This window comes from Ornithorhynchus anatinus, chromosome 18, assembly GCF_004115215.2.
Source record: "Ornithorhynchus anatinus isolate Pmale09 chromosome 18, mOrnAna1.pri.v4, whole genome shotgun sequence".
NCBI lineage: Eukaryota > Metazoa > Chordata > Mammalia > Monotremata > Ornithorhynchidae > Ornithorhynchus > Ornithorhynchus anatinus.
The window spans coordinates 11,217,083-11,235,697 of record NC_041745.1 but is presented as its reverse complement, the minus strand read 5'-3'; the positions used below and the strand labels follow the sequence as shown (position 1 = coordinate 11,235,697).

The 18,615-nt window shown below is 47.5% G+C and overlaps 1 protein-coding gene across 3 annotated transcripts in view; it reads left to right on the top strand.

Moving 5' to 3' along the window:
• The window catches only part of TSPAN7 (tetraspanin 7), a 60,843-nt gene that overhangs the window by 25,534 nt on the left and 16,694 nt on the right, over positions 1–18,615 (top strand). For all 3 annotated transcript variants that reach the window (XM_029083355.2, XM_029083353.1, XM_029083354.1), the window contains exon 2: positions 18,100–18,288. In XM_029083355.2, the coding sequence (XP_028939188.1) occupies positions 18,100–18,288 (189 nt within the window). The remainder of the gene's footprint in view (positions 1–18,099; positions 18,289–18,615) is intronic.

The following is an 18,615-nucleotide window of genomic DNA, read 5'->3' as shown; positions in this document are numbered from 1 at the left end:
AAAACGGGACACCTGACGTGGTTTTTCTGGGACCGGCCTCTGAGCGTTTGAAGGGCAAATAATTCTACCGTCGCCCTCTCCTAAAAAAGAATCTAGAAAAGGGAATTTGGTGGGCGCTCTCCTGCCGTCACTTAAGTATCTGCAGTTTATCCGTGAAGGCAACCCAGCGGAGAAATGAGAAAATTCTTCTCATCCCTTTGGTGATCGGAACTTGGATCCGATCCATCGGGCCAGTGTGACCATTCGTTTTGTGGAGCTCGTAGACCCCTGAGGCATTTCTCATCATGGCTACAAGCTGGCTACGGGGCGGGGGGTGGCGGCGTCTGCTACTTCTGGTGGTTTGTACTCGTCCAACCGCTTCGTGCGGCGGGCCGCACGTGGCGCTCAGTAAATAAATACCCTTGATGGATGGGTTGATGGCTGGAAATGGTAGCTGATTTTCTAGGGCCTTCTTTCCTTTTCATTTTGTGTCATCTCAGTGCTAGCTCTCTGCGGGTTTTACTCCTGGACAATTAGTGGTATTTATTGAGCGCTTACTGTGCGCAGAGCACGCACTGAGCACTGGGGAGAGTGTGATGCAATAGAGTTGGCAAGCACAATCCCTTCCCTCACGCAGCTGACGGCCTATAACAATAAAACCACAAACAACTTGCCTCTGGTCGCAAACAGGTTCAAGACCGCTGAAGTGGAAAGTAGATTAGCCTCTGGGTTTAAAAACAGATTGGAGGAGAATTTGACTTGTAGGCCGTTGATCTAAGGAGGTATAGCCATTTAAATTTGGAGAAGACAGCCACAAATCTGACTCTCCAGATGCTGAGTTACTGAAATATAAACTCCTCGAGTAGAGGGATCATGTCTTCCATTTCTATTGTTACTGTAATAATAATCATAATGGTATGTTAGGCACTTACTGCTTAACAAGCACTGTTTTAACTGAGGTAGATACAAAGGAATCAGGTTGGATACAGTCCCTGTCCCACTTGGGGCTTCCTGTCTCAATTCCCATTTTATAGATGAGGTAACTGAGACATGAAGAAGTGACATGACTTGTCCAAGGTCACACAGCAGGCGAGTGGCGGAGCCGGGATTAGAACCCAGGTCCTTCGGACTCCCAGGCCCGTGCTCTATCCCCTAGGCCGGGCTGCTCCTACTGAAATCCCTTAGGTGCTTAGTGTAGTGCTCTGCCTACAGGAAACACTCAATAAATGCCCATTGATTGTTTGATTTGAGTGGTCATCAAAGGATGTGGTAGCCTTTTTTCCAAACCTGGCACTTAGTAAGCGCTTTAAAAAACCAAAAACAAACAAAAACCAAAAAAGGATAAGTGAGACACGCTTCTTTTTAATGGTATTTGTTGAGCACTTACTATGTGCCAGGCACTGTACTAAGCACCGGGGAGATATAAACTCATCGAGTTGGACACAGTCCATGTCCCATGTGGGGCTCACATTCTTAATCCCCATTGTACAGATGAGGGAACTGAGACCCTGAGAAGTGAATGACTTGCCCAGAATCACAGAGGAGACAAGATTTTTCCAGACCGGCCTCATTGCAGATCTGACAGGCGGCAGGGTGGGATAACCGAAATAACCACCTGTTTGATCCCAATCCACTCATTGTCTGATCTTTCCTGGGTCATGGGCAAAAAGTTCCGGTTTTAGTGCCATTCTGCTGATCTAAGAGCCGGAGTCTAGTTTCGGTTGCCTTGCGCATTTCTTTTATAGTGATCTCCACCAATCCAAGTGTCAAAGGCCTTAACTTATTTTAAATAAACTTGACTCCTTAAAATAACTGCAGTTGACTGTCTTCTGACAAAGGCGCGGCCTGGTGGAAAGAACCCAGGCCTGGGAGAAAGAGAAGCTGGTTCTATTCCAGGCTCTGCCGCTCGAGCGCTGCGTGACCTTGGGCGAGTCACTTGACTGAATGTCTCGGTTTTCTCATCTGTAAAACGGGGGTTCGGCACCTAGTCTCCCTCCTACTTAGGTGGGAAAAAGGGCCGTGTCCAACCCGATGAGCTCGTATCTACCCCTGCGCTTAGTACCGTGCCTGGCACGTAGTAGGTGTTTAACAAGCACCGTAGAAAAAAAGGCAGATAGGCACAACCCCCCAGCTTATTTTTAAAACATTCATCGCGGCGAGATGGATAATTAGCAGGAGTTGGCCGACAAGCAGCAAATCTTGCAACCTCATTTCAATGCTGAGCACCAACAACTTTCGGATGCCAGCTCCGTGAAGAGACCCAGTGTGCCAGAATCGGCTAATCACTTTGGCGCCTTCATCCATCCATCGGTCGTATTTATTGAGCACTCACTATGTGCAGAGCGCTGTAATAAGCACCTGGGAGAGCACAGTGCAACAGTTAGCAGACACGGTCCCTCGCCCACCCTGACTTTAAAAGTCTAAAGCCTTCCGTCGTCCGCCTCGGCCTTATCCCGTTCCCTGGATCGGTATAAATAAAGGGAGCGGGACCTCAAACATCCGATCTTCTGAAAATCCAAGCAATCCATGAAACGGTAAAGCGATCAATAAAGGGGGTTGGCGGTCTCAATCATTCAGTCGTTCGATTCAATCGTATTTATCGAGCGTTTACTGTGTGCAAAGCACTGTATTAATCGCTTGGGAGAAGGCAATAGAACAATAAACGGACCCATTCCCCACCCACAACGAGCTTACAGTGTAGAGGGGAAGACAGACATTAACATGAATAAATAAATTAATAATAACGATAATGATAATAATGATATTTAAGTGCTTACTTTGTGCCAGGCACCATACTGAGTGCTGGGGTAGATTCACGTTCATCAGTTCCAGACACAGTCCCCGTCCAACATAGGGTTCACATTCTCAAGTCCCATTTTACAGATGAGGTACCAGAGGTTCAGAGAAGTGAAGTGACATGTCCAAGGTCACACAGACACATGGTAGAGCCGGGATTAGAACCCATGACCTTTGGTCTTTGGAAATGAACCTTTAGAGCCATTGTCTAGACGGTCAGCTCACCGTGGGCAAGGAATGAGTCTGTTCTGTTCTATTGTCCTCTCCCAAGCACTCAGTACAGTGCTCTGCACATAGTAGGCGCTTGATAAATACGACTGACTGATAGTAACGTGCCAGGAGGAGGTTATGGAAACATTTTGCTGCATGGGGGCTTTCATCACTGATCTCAAGAAGCCACACGTGTCAGCGTGGCCTAGTAATTGTGGTATTTGTTGAGCGCTTACTACGCGACAGGCTAGGGGAGATCAGCCCCAGCCACCGACCCAACCGGGGCTCGCGGACTGAGGGCAAGGCAAAACGGGGCTTTCATCCCCATCTGACAGAGAAGGTAAATGAGGCTCAGAGAAGATAAGTGACTCGCCCAAGGTCACACAGCAGAGAATCAGCAGCGCTGGCATAAGAACCCAGCTCGCCTGACTCCCGGGACCAGGCCGTTTCCTCTGGGCCACACTGCTTCCCCAGAACTCGAGGTGTTTCATTCGTGTCGGGTAGTGAAACTCTCCGGGCGCGATCGTCTAATGCGGCTCAGTGGGTCGCTTACGAAAGGAAAAAGCTAATTTCGATTTAAGGAAGGTTAGAAACAGCTCCCTTGTCCTCGAGCCCTGGTGCTCTGACCCACAAAATCTTCCGCGTGGGGTTAAAAGATAGACTTCTCTCCCGGCCCCTTTTCAGAGAGGGAATGATTTCCCGGCAACCTATAGCCCGCTTGACCAAATGAGCCAAGAATGTCAACCAGAGCCGAGAAACCAGCTTCAGATGCACCTGTTTCTCCCAGCTGCCGGAACTCTGGGGCCAGATTCTGCCGCTATTTGTTTCTTAGCGGGATGGTTGGGAACTTTGTCCGCTGAAGGATGTCCGTGGACTTCTAGTGAAACCACCAGACCAGGCAGCAAATAGGCCAACAGCCCTGTTGATTAATGTTTCATTTCATTCTCAGGCTTTTCAGTCAGTCCATCGTATTGAGTGCTTACTGTGTGTGCCGAGCACTGTCCTAAGGAGAGGACAATAGAACAGACACATTCCCTGGCCACAGCGAGCTTTCGGTCTAGGGGGGAGACAGGCATTAACAGAAATAAATAAGAATAAGAATCATAGTGTTTGTTAAGCGCTTACTATGTGCCAGGCACTGGACTAAGCGCTGGGGTGGCTACACGCAAATCGTGTTGGACACAAATGAATTACAGATGTGACTTGGGGCTGGGAAGGGGGATGAATAAAGGGAGAAAGTCAAAGCGGCGCAGAAAGGAGTGGGAGAAGAGGAAATGAGGGCTTAGTAGGGAAAGGCTCTGGGAGGGATGGGAGGGGAGAGAAACGTTTCTCGTCTTTGCTTTCTGCCCATTCGGCGGTTGAGAAGTTACTGATTGACCGACAGATGGGACCACGACTCCATATGATTGATTTTGTGCAAAAATGCAACCCGTAACCTCTTAGGGCTGCCTTTAGCTTCACAGAAAGAAACCGAAAGCCTCCTCAGGGCTCAAAATTCTCCTTCACCGCTGTTAAACCGTGAAATAAATGGATAGGAGTATAAAAATGTTGGTAAATAATCCAATCATTTCAGGGGCATTGAGGATTCGTTAGCATTTATATAACACTTTCAGCTTCAGGGGACATTTACAGATGTTACTTGTCGAAGGGTTTAGGAATACCGTTCTTATTCCTAAGAAGAAGAAATAGTTCGGATTCCCGAGAAGCAGCGTGGCCTAGTGGAAGGAGCTCAGGCCTGGGAGTCAGAAGGACCTGGGTTCTAATCCCGGCTCTACCTCTTGTCTCTATCCACGAGGCAAAACTGCTTCTCAAATTTAGAGAGCAACCTCTCCTCCTCCCTCTCACAGTTTCACCTGCTCATGCCCTTGGGAATTCCAAATGCCTCAACTCAGGTATAAATGCTTTTTTGAACCACCTTTTTTGTAGTATCTGTTAAGCGCCTACTATGTGCCAGGCACTGTCCTAAGCACCGGGATAGATACAAGCTAATCAGGTTGGACAGAGTTCCTGTCCCGCATAGGCCTCAGGATCTGAATCCCCGTTTTCCAGATGAGTTAACTGAGGCCAAGAGAAGTGCCACGGTCACATAGCAGACAGTTGGCAGTTCCAGGATTAGAATCCAAGACCTTCTGACTCCCAGGCCTGTACTCTATCCATTAGGCCATGCTGCTTCTGTTTCTTGTGGCCTTTTTACCTCCCCCGCAACCCTCTAAACTCTTCCCCTTGGGTACAGCACGCTGGCAAAACCTTTTCCTCCCGGTCGTTCAATTTGAAAGAACCTGAAGGCTCTTTAGACTTAGAATATGGGGGGCACTGGGAGGGCATCGGAAAGACAAGAGACAAATTCCTTGGGAAGGAAGAGGAGAAGGGTTGGCGTCCAACATGGCAGGGAAGAAATGCAGGGTGAGTGCAGATTGGATTCATTTCAAACCAGGCGAAAGAAATGCACCTTTTAAACAATAAAGTCAGGGGACGTTAAATAAGCGATCCATAATGCATCTGCTGTCAGGCCGAACTTTAGCTACCGGCAGCTGTTCCGCTCCGTCAGACGCAGCCCCTCCAAGAGGACAGAGTGCAGTGTTTGTAGACTTTCAAAACGGGAGCAGACCAACCGAGAGCGCCAGAATATGTCCCCGGAGCAGATTCCGACAGACGGGGGCAGCCGGGGGTGTGCTCAATAGAAGGCGGAGACTGTTTGCAAGGCGACCCGATCGCTTAGCTCATCCGGGGCTAAAAATAAGCATGGCCTAGTAGAAACAGCACATGCCTCGGGGGCAGGCGACCTGGGTTCGAATGTGCCTCCACCTGCTTCCTGCTGCACGTCCTTGGTCGAGTCATTTGTCTTGAACAAGGGATGTGTCTGTTTACTGTGATATCATACTCCCCCAAGGCTCGGTACAGTGCTCTGCACAGAGTCAGTGCTCAATGAATAGGATTGAATGAATGGATGAATGAACTTCCCTGGGCCTCGGTCTCCCCATCTATGAAATGGGGAGAATATTCCTCGTCTCTTTCCCTCTCAGACTAGGAGTGTCCTGTCAGAGGGGGATTGCGTCCGATCCGCTTATACGTAATCTCCCCCAGCATTTAGTACCGTAGTTAGCACAGGCTAAGCGTTTAACAAAAGCCACAGTTATTATTGCACGGAGAAAGTGAGATTTTTTTGTTTGTTTCTACTTTGTCGCTTATTCGCTCTGTTACTGTGTGACCTCGGGCGAGTTACTTCACTTCTCTGTGCCTCAGTGTCCTTTGTTCGTTCGTGTTGCTTCCTACTAAGCCATGCTGCTTCCTAAGAACTCAGAGCAATGAATGGGATTTCTGTTCAATCTGGCTAAGACCCGGTTGTGGTGGGAAAGAAATTCAGAACATCCGAGGCTCAACTCCCGATCTCACATCGGAGGATAGAGCGAACCGACGTTTTATGTGCCGACACTGTCCGGTTACACAGTTCCACCCCAAACGCTTCAACCGAAGCGGCGTAATCAAAAAATAACACCCACTGCCGGGCTTGGTTTTCTGACACGTTCCCTAATCCGTCAAATTAGGTTAAAGATCCAGGCGACAGCTTTTCGTCAGTTCTTCTGTTTTGCGGCAAACATCATCTGATTTTCTCTTTCGAGAATGCCTTTTTGATCTTGGTGAGCGAGATTAGCGAAGCTGTCATGGTTGGAACTCATATTTGCCAATTGAACGGCTGTGGTCTCTTCAAAAATTTGGGAAGTGTAATTCTCCTCCTCCTCCTGCTGATTGGCTTTTTCGGGATGTGGAAGATTGCTCTAGGAAATAAGCAGCGTGGCTCAGTGGAAAGAGCACGGGCTTTGGAGTCAGGGCTCATGAGTTCGAATCCCAGCTCTGCCACTTGTCGGCTGTGTGACTGTGGGCAAGTCACTTAACTTCTCTGGGCCTCAGTTCCCTCATCTGTAAAATGGGGATTAACACTGTGAACCCCACGTGGGACAACCTGATTCCCCTGTGTCTACCCCAGCGCTTAGAACAGTGCTCGGCACATAGTAAGCGCTTAACAAATACCAACATTATTATTATTATTATTGTCCGTGATGAAAAATCTAGGCCACAACTCCTGTTAGCTGATGTGTCGTTAGATCCCACACAGACAGACACTTGTCCTGTTTCCTCTGCTCCCCATAGGCCAGCATGGCATAGTGGCTAGAGCCCGGGCCTGGGAGCCAGAAGGTCATGGGTTCGAAACCTGACTCCGCCGCTTGACCGCTGTGTGACCGTGGCCAGTCACTTCACTTCTCTGGGCCTCAGTTACCTCGGCTGTAAAACGGGGATTGAGACTGTGAACCCCATGTGGGACAGAGACCGTGTCCAACCTGATTTGCTTATATCCATCCCAGCGCTTAGTACAGTGCTTGGCACATAGTAAGCTCTTAACAGATACCACAATTATCATTATTATTATTATTATTATCATCATTATCTCTACTGTAGCTACCAAGTAAGCTCATTGTGGGCAGAGAATGTGTCTGATATATCATACTCTCCCAAGCCCCAAGCACTTACTATGTGCTTAGTATGTATGTGTATATATATATATATATATATATATATATATATATATATGGATCTGTTAAGCACATACTATGTGCCAGACACTGTACTAAGCACTGGGGTAGATAATAATAATAATTCTGCATCTCACCTGCTCCCTTTACTCATCCCCCCACTCCAAGCCCCACATCTCTTATGTTCAGATCTGTCATTGTATTTATTTCATTAATGTCAGTCTCCCCCTCTGTATTGTAAGTTGGTTGTGGGCAGGGAATGTGTCTGTTATATTATACTCTCCCAACCGCTCAGTACAGTCTTCTGCACAAAGCAAGTGCTCAATAAATACAATCGACTGACTGCTCTATCCACTAGGCCACACGGCTTCCCAGTTGGGGAGAAGAGAGACAACTAGGGCTCTGTGGTGGCGCTTGTCCATCACGGTATCTGTAGTTATTACTAATGATAATAATAATTGTGATGTTTGTTAAGCGCCTGCTAAGTGCTGGGCTTGATGCAGTCCAAGCAGATGGAACATAATCCCCGCCCCTCGAAAGACTCACAGCCCAAGAGGGAGGGAGACCTTATTTTCCAGCTGAGGTAACTGAGGCACCTCAAGGCGACCTAGCAGGCAAGTGGCGGAGGCGGGATTGGAACCCAAGTCCCCCGCCTCCCAGGCCTCGCCGGCCCTCCGCTCAAACGAGGAACGTGTCCGTGTGCAGCAGAAAGACGTCTCCACAGCTGATTCGGCTTTACGGCGTCATTCTCCCTAGTTCTTGTGACTGAGTTCCGAGGATCCAGCAGCAAGGAGACTTAGCATTATGGGAACATTCTTCCTCCGATTAGATCCTAAATTAGACCGGTGTTGGGTTAATTGGGGTAAACCGCTTTGCCTCCCGTCCGTACTAATGCCCTTCAGATTTCTGCCATCTGACTTGGGGAGCGATTGAACGAATGGACTTCCTACCTGCTGGGACGCCAGCAACGACGGTGGACGTTTTGTTTTCGACAGTCGTGCTGTGCTGACCTGCGAGCCGTACGTCGTTTATTCCACCTTCTGTAAAATGTCCTTTTCCTTTAAAAAGAGAAAGATTAGCTCACGGTCGTTTATTCCACCTTGTATAAAATGTCCTTTTCCTGAGATTAATTCACAGCATTTGGGTGTGAGGTGTAGAGCTCTGTCTGGGGCCGAGGCAGTTTTGAAAGGAAGAATACTCGTCTCTCTCCCCAGGGTGCTTACACTCTCATAATGATGATAATAATAATAGTGATGGTATTTGTTAAGCGCTTATTAATGTGCCAAGCACTGTTCTGATTGCTGGGGTAGATTCAAAGTCATCAAGGTTGTCCCACGTGGGGCTCACAGTCTTAATCCCCATTTTCCAGATGAGGTAACTGAGGCAGAGAGAAGTGAAGTGACTGGCCCAGAGTCACACAGCTGATAATAGGAGAGCAGTGTGGCCTAGTGGAAAGAGCACAGGCCTGGGAATCCAAGGACCTGCATTCTGATCCCTTGGGAATGAGGAGACCTGGATTCTAGGTGTCTTCTGTCCCGTTCTAGGATTTTCAGGTCTGGAAGTGATCGTTTAAAGTCGAACTCCCCGAGGACAGGTATCACATACTGTGCCGTATACACAGTAAGCGCTCAATAAATACGATTGAATGAATAAATGCTCACTCTGTAGCGCATACATGAGCGCTTAGTACAGTAATAATAATTATGACATTTAAGTGCTACATGAGCGCTTAGTACAATATTAATACTAATAATTATGTCACTTGTTAAGCGCTTACTATGGACCAGGCACTGTACTAATTACTGGGGTAGATGCAAACAAATTGGGTTAGACACAGTTCCTGTCCCACGTGGGGTTCAGAGTCTCATTCTCCATTTTACAGATGTGGTAACTGAGGCACAGAGAAGTGAAGTGGCATGCCCCAAGTCACACAGCAGACAAGTGGCAGAGCCAGGATTAGAATCCATGATCTTCTGATTCCCAGGCCCATGCTCTAGCCACAGCCATGTGACTTTGGGCAAGTCACTGAACTTCTCTGGGCCTCGGTTCCCTCATCTGTAAAAATGGGGATTAAGACTGTGAGCCCCACGTGGGACAGCCTGACTACCTCATATCTACCCCAGCGCTTAGAACAGTGCTTGGCACATAGTAAGCGCTTAACAAATGCTATCATTATTTATTATTATTTATTACGATGTGTGGCTTCTCTTGCTCTCAGGTCCAAGCTCTGTTCACAAGGCACGCTGCTTCTCACTTTCAAATTATAAACTCCCTGAGGGCAGGTATCATGTCTGCTCCCTCTATAGTGCACAGGATTTTGCACACCGTAAGTGCTCAGAATATGCCACTGATGAAACTGGACTCTCTGAACCTTATTGATACTCTCTCAAGCGCTCAGTACAGTGCTCTTTGCCCAGACCAAGTGCTCACGAAACGCGTTCACTCGATTAATCCCTAGAGCCGGTGTTTAAATCTGCCAAACATCTCACTGCCTCCCTGATCCTTTCGAGCCGATCGATGGTGGGGATGATTTTACCCTTGGGAAACTGAGGTTCAGAGATAATTGAATGAAATCACCGTCAAGTATCGTGTCCCTTTTTTTTCCCAAGAACATGCCTCATTTTAGTGGCAACTTGATTACACCGAGCCCGTATTTCTAGTGCCCTTGAGTGTGAAGCTAAATTATGCGGTTTATCAGTTCCTTTCATATATCAAAGGAAACAAAACTGCAGAGTCTGGAGAAAGCGTTCATCCCGTTGCCGTGGTACTGATACTTATGGTGATTAGCATGAGAAGAGTCTGCAAAATGATTGGGCCAGGAAAAATGTCCTTGTTCTTCTGGCACACTACGCTGTCAGAGCCGCTTTTCAGAATAAACGCAGGGCAACGTTTCTTCTCCTTCTTTCTCCTTCCTCCTCCTTCTTTCTTCTTCTCCTATTTGTTAAGAGCTTGCTATGCGTCAGCACTGCCCTAAAAGCTGGGACAGATACAAGTTAATCAGGTCAGACACAGCCCCTGTCCTTCACAGGGATTGCCCTCCCTGTAGAAGGGAGAATGGCCATTGAATCCATCTCATTTGACTCCCCTAACGCCAGCTTGCGTTACATAAATCATTTCTCTAGATCGATCTCCGTCTCCCCCTCTAGATGGTAAGCTCGTCTCGGGCCGAGAACCAACTCTGCTGTATTGTACTCTCCCAAGTGCTTAGTACAGTGCTCTGCACGCAGTAAGCACTCGATAAATACGATTGAATGAGTGAATGAATGAAGAAATACCATTGATTTGAATGAGGAGAATTACCAATTCCCTCGCCTCGGGCCATGGCTGGTCAACAAAAGCACTATTGCTTTGGACCTTATGCGCTCGGTAAGCGCCCAATAAATACTACTGGTTAATGTGTGAGAAGCAGTTTACCAAATGCTGGGAGAATTACAAGAATAAAATTGAAATAAAGGAAATTGGGGCACCTGTGAATCTTTCTCCGTGCCAAACACTGTGTTCAGGGCCAGGGGTAGATACAGTGTGAGCAGATCAGGAATAGATCGGGTCCATTCACTCCAATCATTCTGTCATATTTATTGAGCGCTTATTGGGTGCGGAGCACTGTATTAAGCGCTTGGGAAATCCCATACAACAATGAACAGACACATCCCCCACCCACAACAAGCTTACAGACCAGAGGACGAGCCTACTCTCCCAAGCATTTAGTGCTCTGCACAGAAAATAAAATCAATTCTGGTATTTAAGCGCTTGCTACATGTCAAGTCCCGTGCTAAACACTGGGGTTGATACGATGATAATTAGTAATAATGATCTAAGTGTGGAGAAGTGGAGAAGCAGCGTGGCTTAGTGGAAAGACCCCGGGCTTGGGAGTCAGAGGTGGTGGGTTCTAATACCGGCTCCACCACTTGTCAGCTGTGTGACTTGGGGCTTTTCTGTGCCGCAGTGACCTCACCTGAAAAATGGGGATTAAGACTGTGAGCCCCACAGGGGACAACCTGATGACCTTGTATGTATCCCAGAACTTAGAACAGTGCTTGGCATGTAGTAAATGCTTAACAAATACCATCATTATTATTAATAGTTGTGGTATTTGTTATTCTCCCTTCTAGGTGCCAGCACAACTTCAGTCAATCAGTGGTATTTATTGAGCTCTTCCTGTGTGCAGAGCACTGTTCTAAATGCTTGGGAGAGTTGGTAGACATGTTCCCTGCCCACAGTGAGCATATTGTCTCCTTTCAGCCCGGCAGAATTTACCAGCTCTGGAATCCAAACCAGTCCTCCTCTCCCCTTTGCCCAGTTGTGTTCTTTGGATCGGTGAGACTCCATTCGGTCTCCTCACAAGACGCAGCATTGCAGAGTGGTTAGAGATCGGGTCTGGGAGTCAGAAGATCAAGGGTTCTAATCTCAGCTCCCTCACTTATCTGTTGTGTGACCTGGGGCCAGTCACTTCACTTCTGGGGGCCTCAGTGACCTCATCTGGGAAATGGGGATTGAGACTGTGAGCCCCATGTGGGACAGGAATTGTGTCCAAATGGATTTGCTTGTATCCACCCCAGTGCTTAGTACGGTGCCTGGCACATAGCGCTTAACAGATACCAAATTTATTTTTTTATAAGGCTCCCGAGTGAGCCAACCCCTCCAGGGGTGATGGACAGGGCATGTGAATGGACAATTGTAGACCAGGGCCTTGCTGCAGGCAGGAATGTGTCTATTTGTTGTTAAATTGTATTCTCCCAAGCACTCAGTACAGTGCTTTGCACACAGTAAGCACTCAATAAATGCGATTAAATGAATGAATAACTCTACATCACCAGGAGCGTCACCTGGCCGGCCTCCCTATCACAAAAATCTGAAGTCTTCCCCATCCCCTCACCCCCTTTATTTTCTTGTGGCACTTCTTGAGCACTTACTGTGCACCAAGAACTCTACCAACCACTGAGAAAGATCAAGTTGGATCCAGCTCCTGTCCCACATGAGGCTCACATTTTAAACCGTGGGGAAGATGATTTAATCCCCACTTCCCCAAGGTAGCAACCGAGGCACAGAGACGTTAAGAGATTTGCCCAAAGTCGCACAGCCGATACGAAGCGGGGCCGGGATTAGAACCTGGGTCCTCAATCTCCCAGGTCATGCTCTTTCCCCTAGGCTACGCCGCTCACCGATTGATGCCTTGGGAGATCCGGATAGATTGGCACAGTGTAGTAGGATTAATTCTTAATGCGGCATTCAACTTGAGCAAATGCTTAGTACAGTGCCCTGCACACCGTTAAGCGTTCAGTGAATAATCAGTTTCACTCTTCAGTTGAAGAAAAGGAGACGGAGAGAGGTTGAGCTTCCATGTCATTGATGGAACTGAAGCTGAATTTTCAGCTTTTACGATTGCTCTCTATTCATTTAAAAAAGGCTGTAACCATTAATCTGCCCAACTTCCCTGGGCAATAATTATTATATTAATATCTGCCTCCCCCTCTAGACCGTAAGCTCGTCGTGGGCGGGAAACACACCTACCAACTCCGTTGCGTTTTACTCTCCCAAGCGCTCAGTACAGTACTCTACACACAATGAACGCCCAATAAATCTTCTTCGATCGTTAATACTCCAGTCTGCCAGACAGACCGTGCTTCTGAATTTCTAATTCCCACCTGGAAATACTGTGAGAGAGACATTTTAGAATCAAAACATAATTGTAAAACACAGAAAGGATATGCGTGTGCATCTTAATTGGGGGGTTCAAGAGACTAATTGACCCTATGAAGCCATAAAGGAATTCTAATTTAATGGTGGTTGACAAAATTATTTTTTGTCTTCCTCTCTTCCCAGCTCTAATGAGGTGGTAGGGTAAGGCACTAAGAAACCAGCAATCTTAGCTCATTGACTCATGCAAATCAACTGATTTTTTTCTTGCGGGAAGTAGAGGATGCATAACAAACCTCAGAGAGAAGATGTAGAAATATTGTTTAAGATCCATCGTCTATTTTAACAACTAAGCAGGCCCGTGCCAGGTGTGATGTGTGGAAGCGGAAACATATATTTGCCCATAAAGCGAACTAAGATGATAATGATGGTATTTGTTAAGCGCTTACTATGTGCCGAGCACTGTTCTAAACTCTGGGCTATCACTGCCATCTGCCCCAAGTCTGTTTGAGCTAATAAGCATTGAGATCATCTTTAAGCACTTCAGGAATATATCTTTGGAGTGTTGCAGGGTTAGGATGGACAAAATGGGAAAGGGTCTATCATGATTTGCTGAAAAAGTTGAGATGGGTGGATCTTCTTGTTTCTCTCCAAACTCCCCTCTACCTTGAATCGTGTCCGAGGGACAAAAGAAGATTTTTTCCCCCCACTACATTCACTGAAGAGCAGGCTTGGACACTGATTTTATGTTCTGCTTTCCTCCTCTATCTTTATTCTTCCTCCTGCCTTTATGATTTGTAAATAATGTTTATAATAATTGATTGCTACTGGTACATGATATGACGGATCTTTTCTCAAACACAAAAACACTGCAGGCTGCTTTTACTTTAGTTCACATGCCATGTCCATTTGCTTCTTCGTTCTCTTTCCAGAGCTTCTGTGAAATCGAGGAGATAGGCTTCTTTTAAAAGTCAACAGATTCCTTTTCATCTTATTGTATAGTGACATGGTTCTGGTGAGGCAATTATTTAAGGTATATTCATTCAGTCGTATTTACTGAGCGCTTACTGTGTGCAGAGGACCTGGGTTCTAATCCCAGTTCCAACCCCTTGTCTGCTGTGTGACTTAAGCAAGTCACTTCACGTCTCTGGGCCTAAATTACCTCATCGGTAAAATCGGGATTAAGACTGTGAGCCCCGTGTGGGACATGGACCGTGTCTCACCTGATTAGCTCTGATGTACCCCAGTACTTAGGACAGTGCCTGGCACAGAGCAGATGTTTCACAGATACCATTAAAATAATTACCATTTTACAGGTGAGGTCATTGAGGCTAAGAGTTGTTAAGTGACTTACCCAAAACCCCACAGCATACAAGTGAGGGAGCTGGGATTAGAACCCTGGTCTTCTGATTCTCGGGTTCGTGATCTTTCCACTGAGCCACACTGCTTCCCCAGGAGCAGCGTGGCACGGTGGGTAGGGCACGGGCCTGGGAGTCAGAAAGTCCTGGGTTCTTCTCCCGGCTCTGCCACTTGTCTTTTCACTTCTCTGGGCCTCAGTTACCCCATCTGTAAAATGGGGATTGAAACTGTGAGCCCTATGTGGGGCAGGGACTGTCCCCAACCCGATTTGCTTGTATCCACCCCAGCGCTCAGTACAGTGCCTGACACACAGTAAGCGCTTAACAAATGCCACAGTTATTATTACTGTATTATGTAGGATCTACCACAGCACTTAGTACTTTGCCTGGAACGTAGAAAGTGATTAACAAATACAATTTTAAAAAAAATAGGATCGCTGACAGGCACCGTAAATGCGCGAAGTCACGTCCTGAAACAGGGCCCTGCTAATGTACAAACCCCTAAAGTCTAAGGCTTGATCGAAAGTCAGCGGCTTCCGCTTTCCTGAGTGGTAGCAGGACTGTTCTGTTGACAGTTCCCAGGCGTGAATGTACAATAACCAGCTGTGTCTGTTGGTTATCTACTGCACTGAACTACGAACGTCTATAAACACCCCCTAGATTGTTACTAAAAGGCTGGGCTAAACCAAAGGAGTCTGAGCCCTAGACAAGCTAACGTCGCGCCTACGGCCCCGTGCCGCTTCATCTTCAAATGCCGGCGAGTGGTTTCCGACCCTCGGCCGCTCCAAGGACACCCCCTCTTTAGCAAGTCCCATCTTCTGCCATAAAGCCGTGCCGGTGTCTGTGTCCGTGGAGCTTTCTTGGTAAAGATACGGGAGTGGTTTACCGTCGCCTTCTTCCGCGTGGTAAAAACTTGCGTCTCTGCCGTTGTCTTGGATCAACGTTTTGATCACTCGATCGCCCGCCTTTGGCTCTTTCCCGGACCTCTGCTGCCCAGCGCAGATAAATCGACTTTGACCCTTCAACACAGACCTTTCCATCATGGGTAGGTCTAAATGAGATAGCTCTAAGCTTCGTCGGCGTATACAAGCCCTCCTGCTACTGATAAGGCGTCGATTCCCTTTCCGGGCCAGAAAATGGTAGTATCTTAAGCAAACACGTGAGCCACTTAGCATAGCTGTGGTCAGGGTTTGCCTTATTATTATTATTAAGTGCCGACGAGTCGTTTCCGATTCACAGCGACTCCATGGATATACTTTCTCCAGAACATCCCATCCTTTGCCATAATCCGCAGCCTTTCTAATGGTGCTTCCGTTATCGCTGTTACGGTCCCTATCCATCTAGCTGCCGGCCTGCCTCTTCCATGTTTTCCTTGGATTTTTCCTAGCATTGGTGTCTTCTCCAGATAATCAGTCCTCCTGATTATGTGTCCAAAATATGCTCATCTAAATCGAGTCATTTGGCCTAGAATCCACCAATTAATCCATCAGTCCATCAGTATTTATTGAGCACTTCCTAAGTGCAGAACTTGGGAGAGTATTTCTCAAGCGCTTAGTACAGTGCTCTGCACACAGAGCTCAATTAATATTGTACTTTCCCAAGTGCATGTTACGGTGCTTTGCACACAGTAAGCGCTCAATAAATATGACTGACTGACAGGAGAGTTGGTAGTCAGGTTCCCTGCCCACAACGAGCGTACAGTCTGGAGATTTCAACCATAGAAGGTGTTTCATTTTCTGTGAGGTAGAAGGAAGTGCCTGGGTTTTGGCAGATGATTCCAGTTCTGTGGCATCCGGGTTCCCCAGGGAAACCGTAAGTCAGCCCGGTGTCTGTGAAGTAGATGACAACGAGGAGCCAAGAGGAAACTGAGTCAGTTTGCCCGGAATTTCAGCCGCAAGTGGGGCCCAGAAAAGCCAGGAGATCCTTGTCCCAGAATTTGGGGGAAAGGGAAGGAATCGGGGAGAATCTGGCAGAGGGCGAGTCGAACAAATTATGAGGCTATGAGAGACCCCAACAAAGGAGAAGCCAACCTGCGTTTTCCATTTTTCCTTCCTCAAAGATGGGCAGCATAGCCTAGTGGATAGAGCCCGGGCCTGGGAGTCAGAGGTCCTGGGTTCTAATCCCGGCTCTGCCACTGGCTTGCTGTGTGACCTTGGGCAAGTGTCTTAACTACTCTATGCCTCAGTTCCCCCATCTACAAAATGGGGGTTCAGTCCCTGCTACTTCGAATGCGAGCCCCCTGTGGGACCTGATCATCTCATACCTACCCCAGCACTTAGTACAGCGTTTGACACATAGTAAGCGCTTACCATTCACCACTATTATTGCTACTATTATTTTTATTATTTTTTGTAGATTAGAATGTGTCCAACCTGAATGACCTGTATGTGCCCCAGCGCTTAGGATCCGTAGTCCTGAGCTTGGCACAGAGTAAGCATAACAAGTACCATTGTTATTGTTGTTATTATTATCATTATTGTTAGATCGGTTCATCATCGGCAGAGAGTCTGCAAGGAAAAGCTCATGGAAAGATATTTTGAAGTTGTCCACAAGATGGCAGTTAAAGACTCGACAGCGTTTGGCCTCCATTCATTCATTCATTCATTCATTGATTCATTCATTCATTCGGATTTATTGAGCGCTTACTATGTGCAGACCACTCCACTAAGCGCTTGGAATGTACAATTTGGCAATTCTCCACTTCTCCAGCCCCCATTTCAACATAGAAATTTGCATTCAGTGGGTCAATTGTAATTACTGAGCGCATACTCAGTGCAGAGTACCGTGCTAAGCGCTTGGGAGAGCACAATAGAACAATAAACAGACACACTCCCTGCCCTCTACGTTCTAGAGAGGGGGAGAGCGATGTTAACAGAAATAAATAAATTACAAATACAGACGTAGGTGCTGTCGGACTGGGAGGGGAGTGTCCTCACAATGTTCTCTTAAAAAAAAGATTTGTCTGCTTGAAGGGCCTGGGTTTTACCTCGTCCCACCACACACAGGTAGAGTCACAGACGTCCAGACCCTGCCATACTTTGTCGTATTGTACTCTCCCACGTGCTTAGTATAGTGCTCTGCACACAGTAAGCGCTCGATGAATACCATTGAGTGATTAAGACTGTGAGCCCCACGTGGGACGACCTGGTTACCTTGTATCTACCCCAGCGCTTGGCGCAAAGTAAGTGTTTAACAAATACCATCGTTATTAATTATTATTGATAATAATTGTGGTATTTGTTAAGTGCTTACCGTGTGCCAGCCACTGTACTAAGCTCTGGGGTGGATCCAAGCATAATGGGTTGGACGCAGTCCCTGTCCCATGTGGGGCTCACAGTCTCATACCCCATTTTGTAGATGAGGTAACTGAGGCCCAGAGACGTGAAGTGACTTGCCCAAGGCCACACCGCAGACAGGCAGAGGAGCCGGGATTAGAACCCGTGACCTTCTGGCTCCCGGGGCCGTGCTGTACCCACTAGGCCGTGCCGCCGCTTACCTGAATTCGAAATTAGGTTTCATATTCAGGCATCTTTTCCTGTGAACCGCTCCTGGTTCCTGACGAAAGTTGTCTTTTCTTCTTCTTCTTCCAGATCACCGGTGTTATCCTCCTGGCCGTCGGCGTCTGGGGAAAACTCACTTTGGGCACCTACATCTCCCTCATCGCCGAGAACTCCACCAATGCCCCTTACGTGCTCATCGGAACTGGCACCACGATCGTGGTCTTCGGCCTGTTCGGCTGCTTTGCCACATGCCGCGGCAGCCCATGGATGCTGAAACTAGTGAGTTGGGGCGACCCCGGACGGGGGAGTTCTGCCGACACGGTTGGGAACGATAATAATATTGGGCATAATATTGGGAATGATAGAATGCCCGGAGGGGACGTGGCGTTCCAACGCCGACACGGTTCTGAACGATAATAACCTTACGTCCAGGTGGGACGCGGTGCTAACGCTCGTCGAGCCCCACCGAAAAAAATCAGGTCGCGGCCGCGCAAAGGATTTTCACTGCAGTATTCATACGAATGTGGGCGGGTGAGGATGTTGCTGTAAAAGCGGATTCAACCTCATCCCCGAAAGGTGGGAGAGGTAGCTATTTTTAGTCCGTTA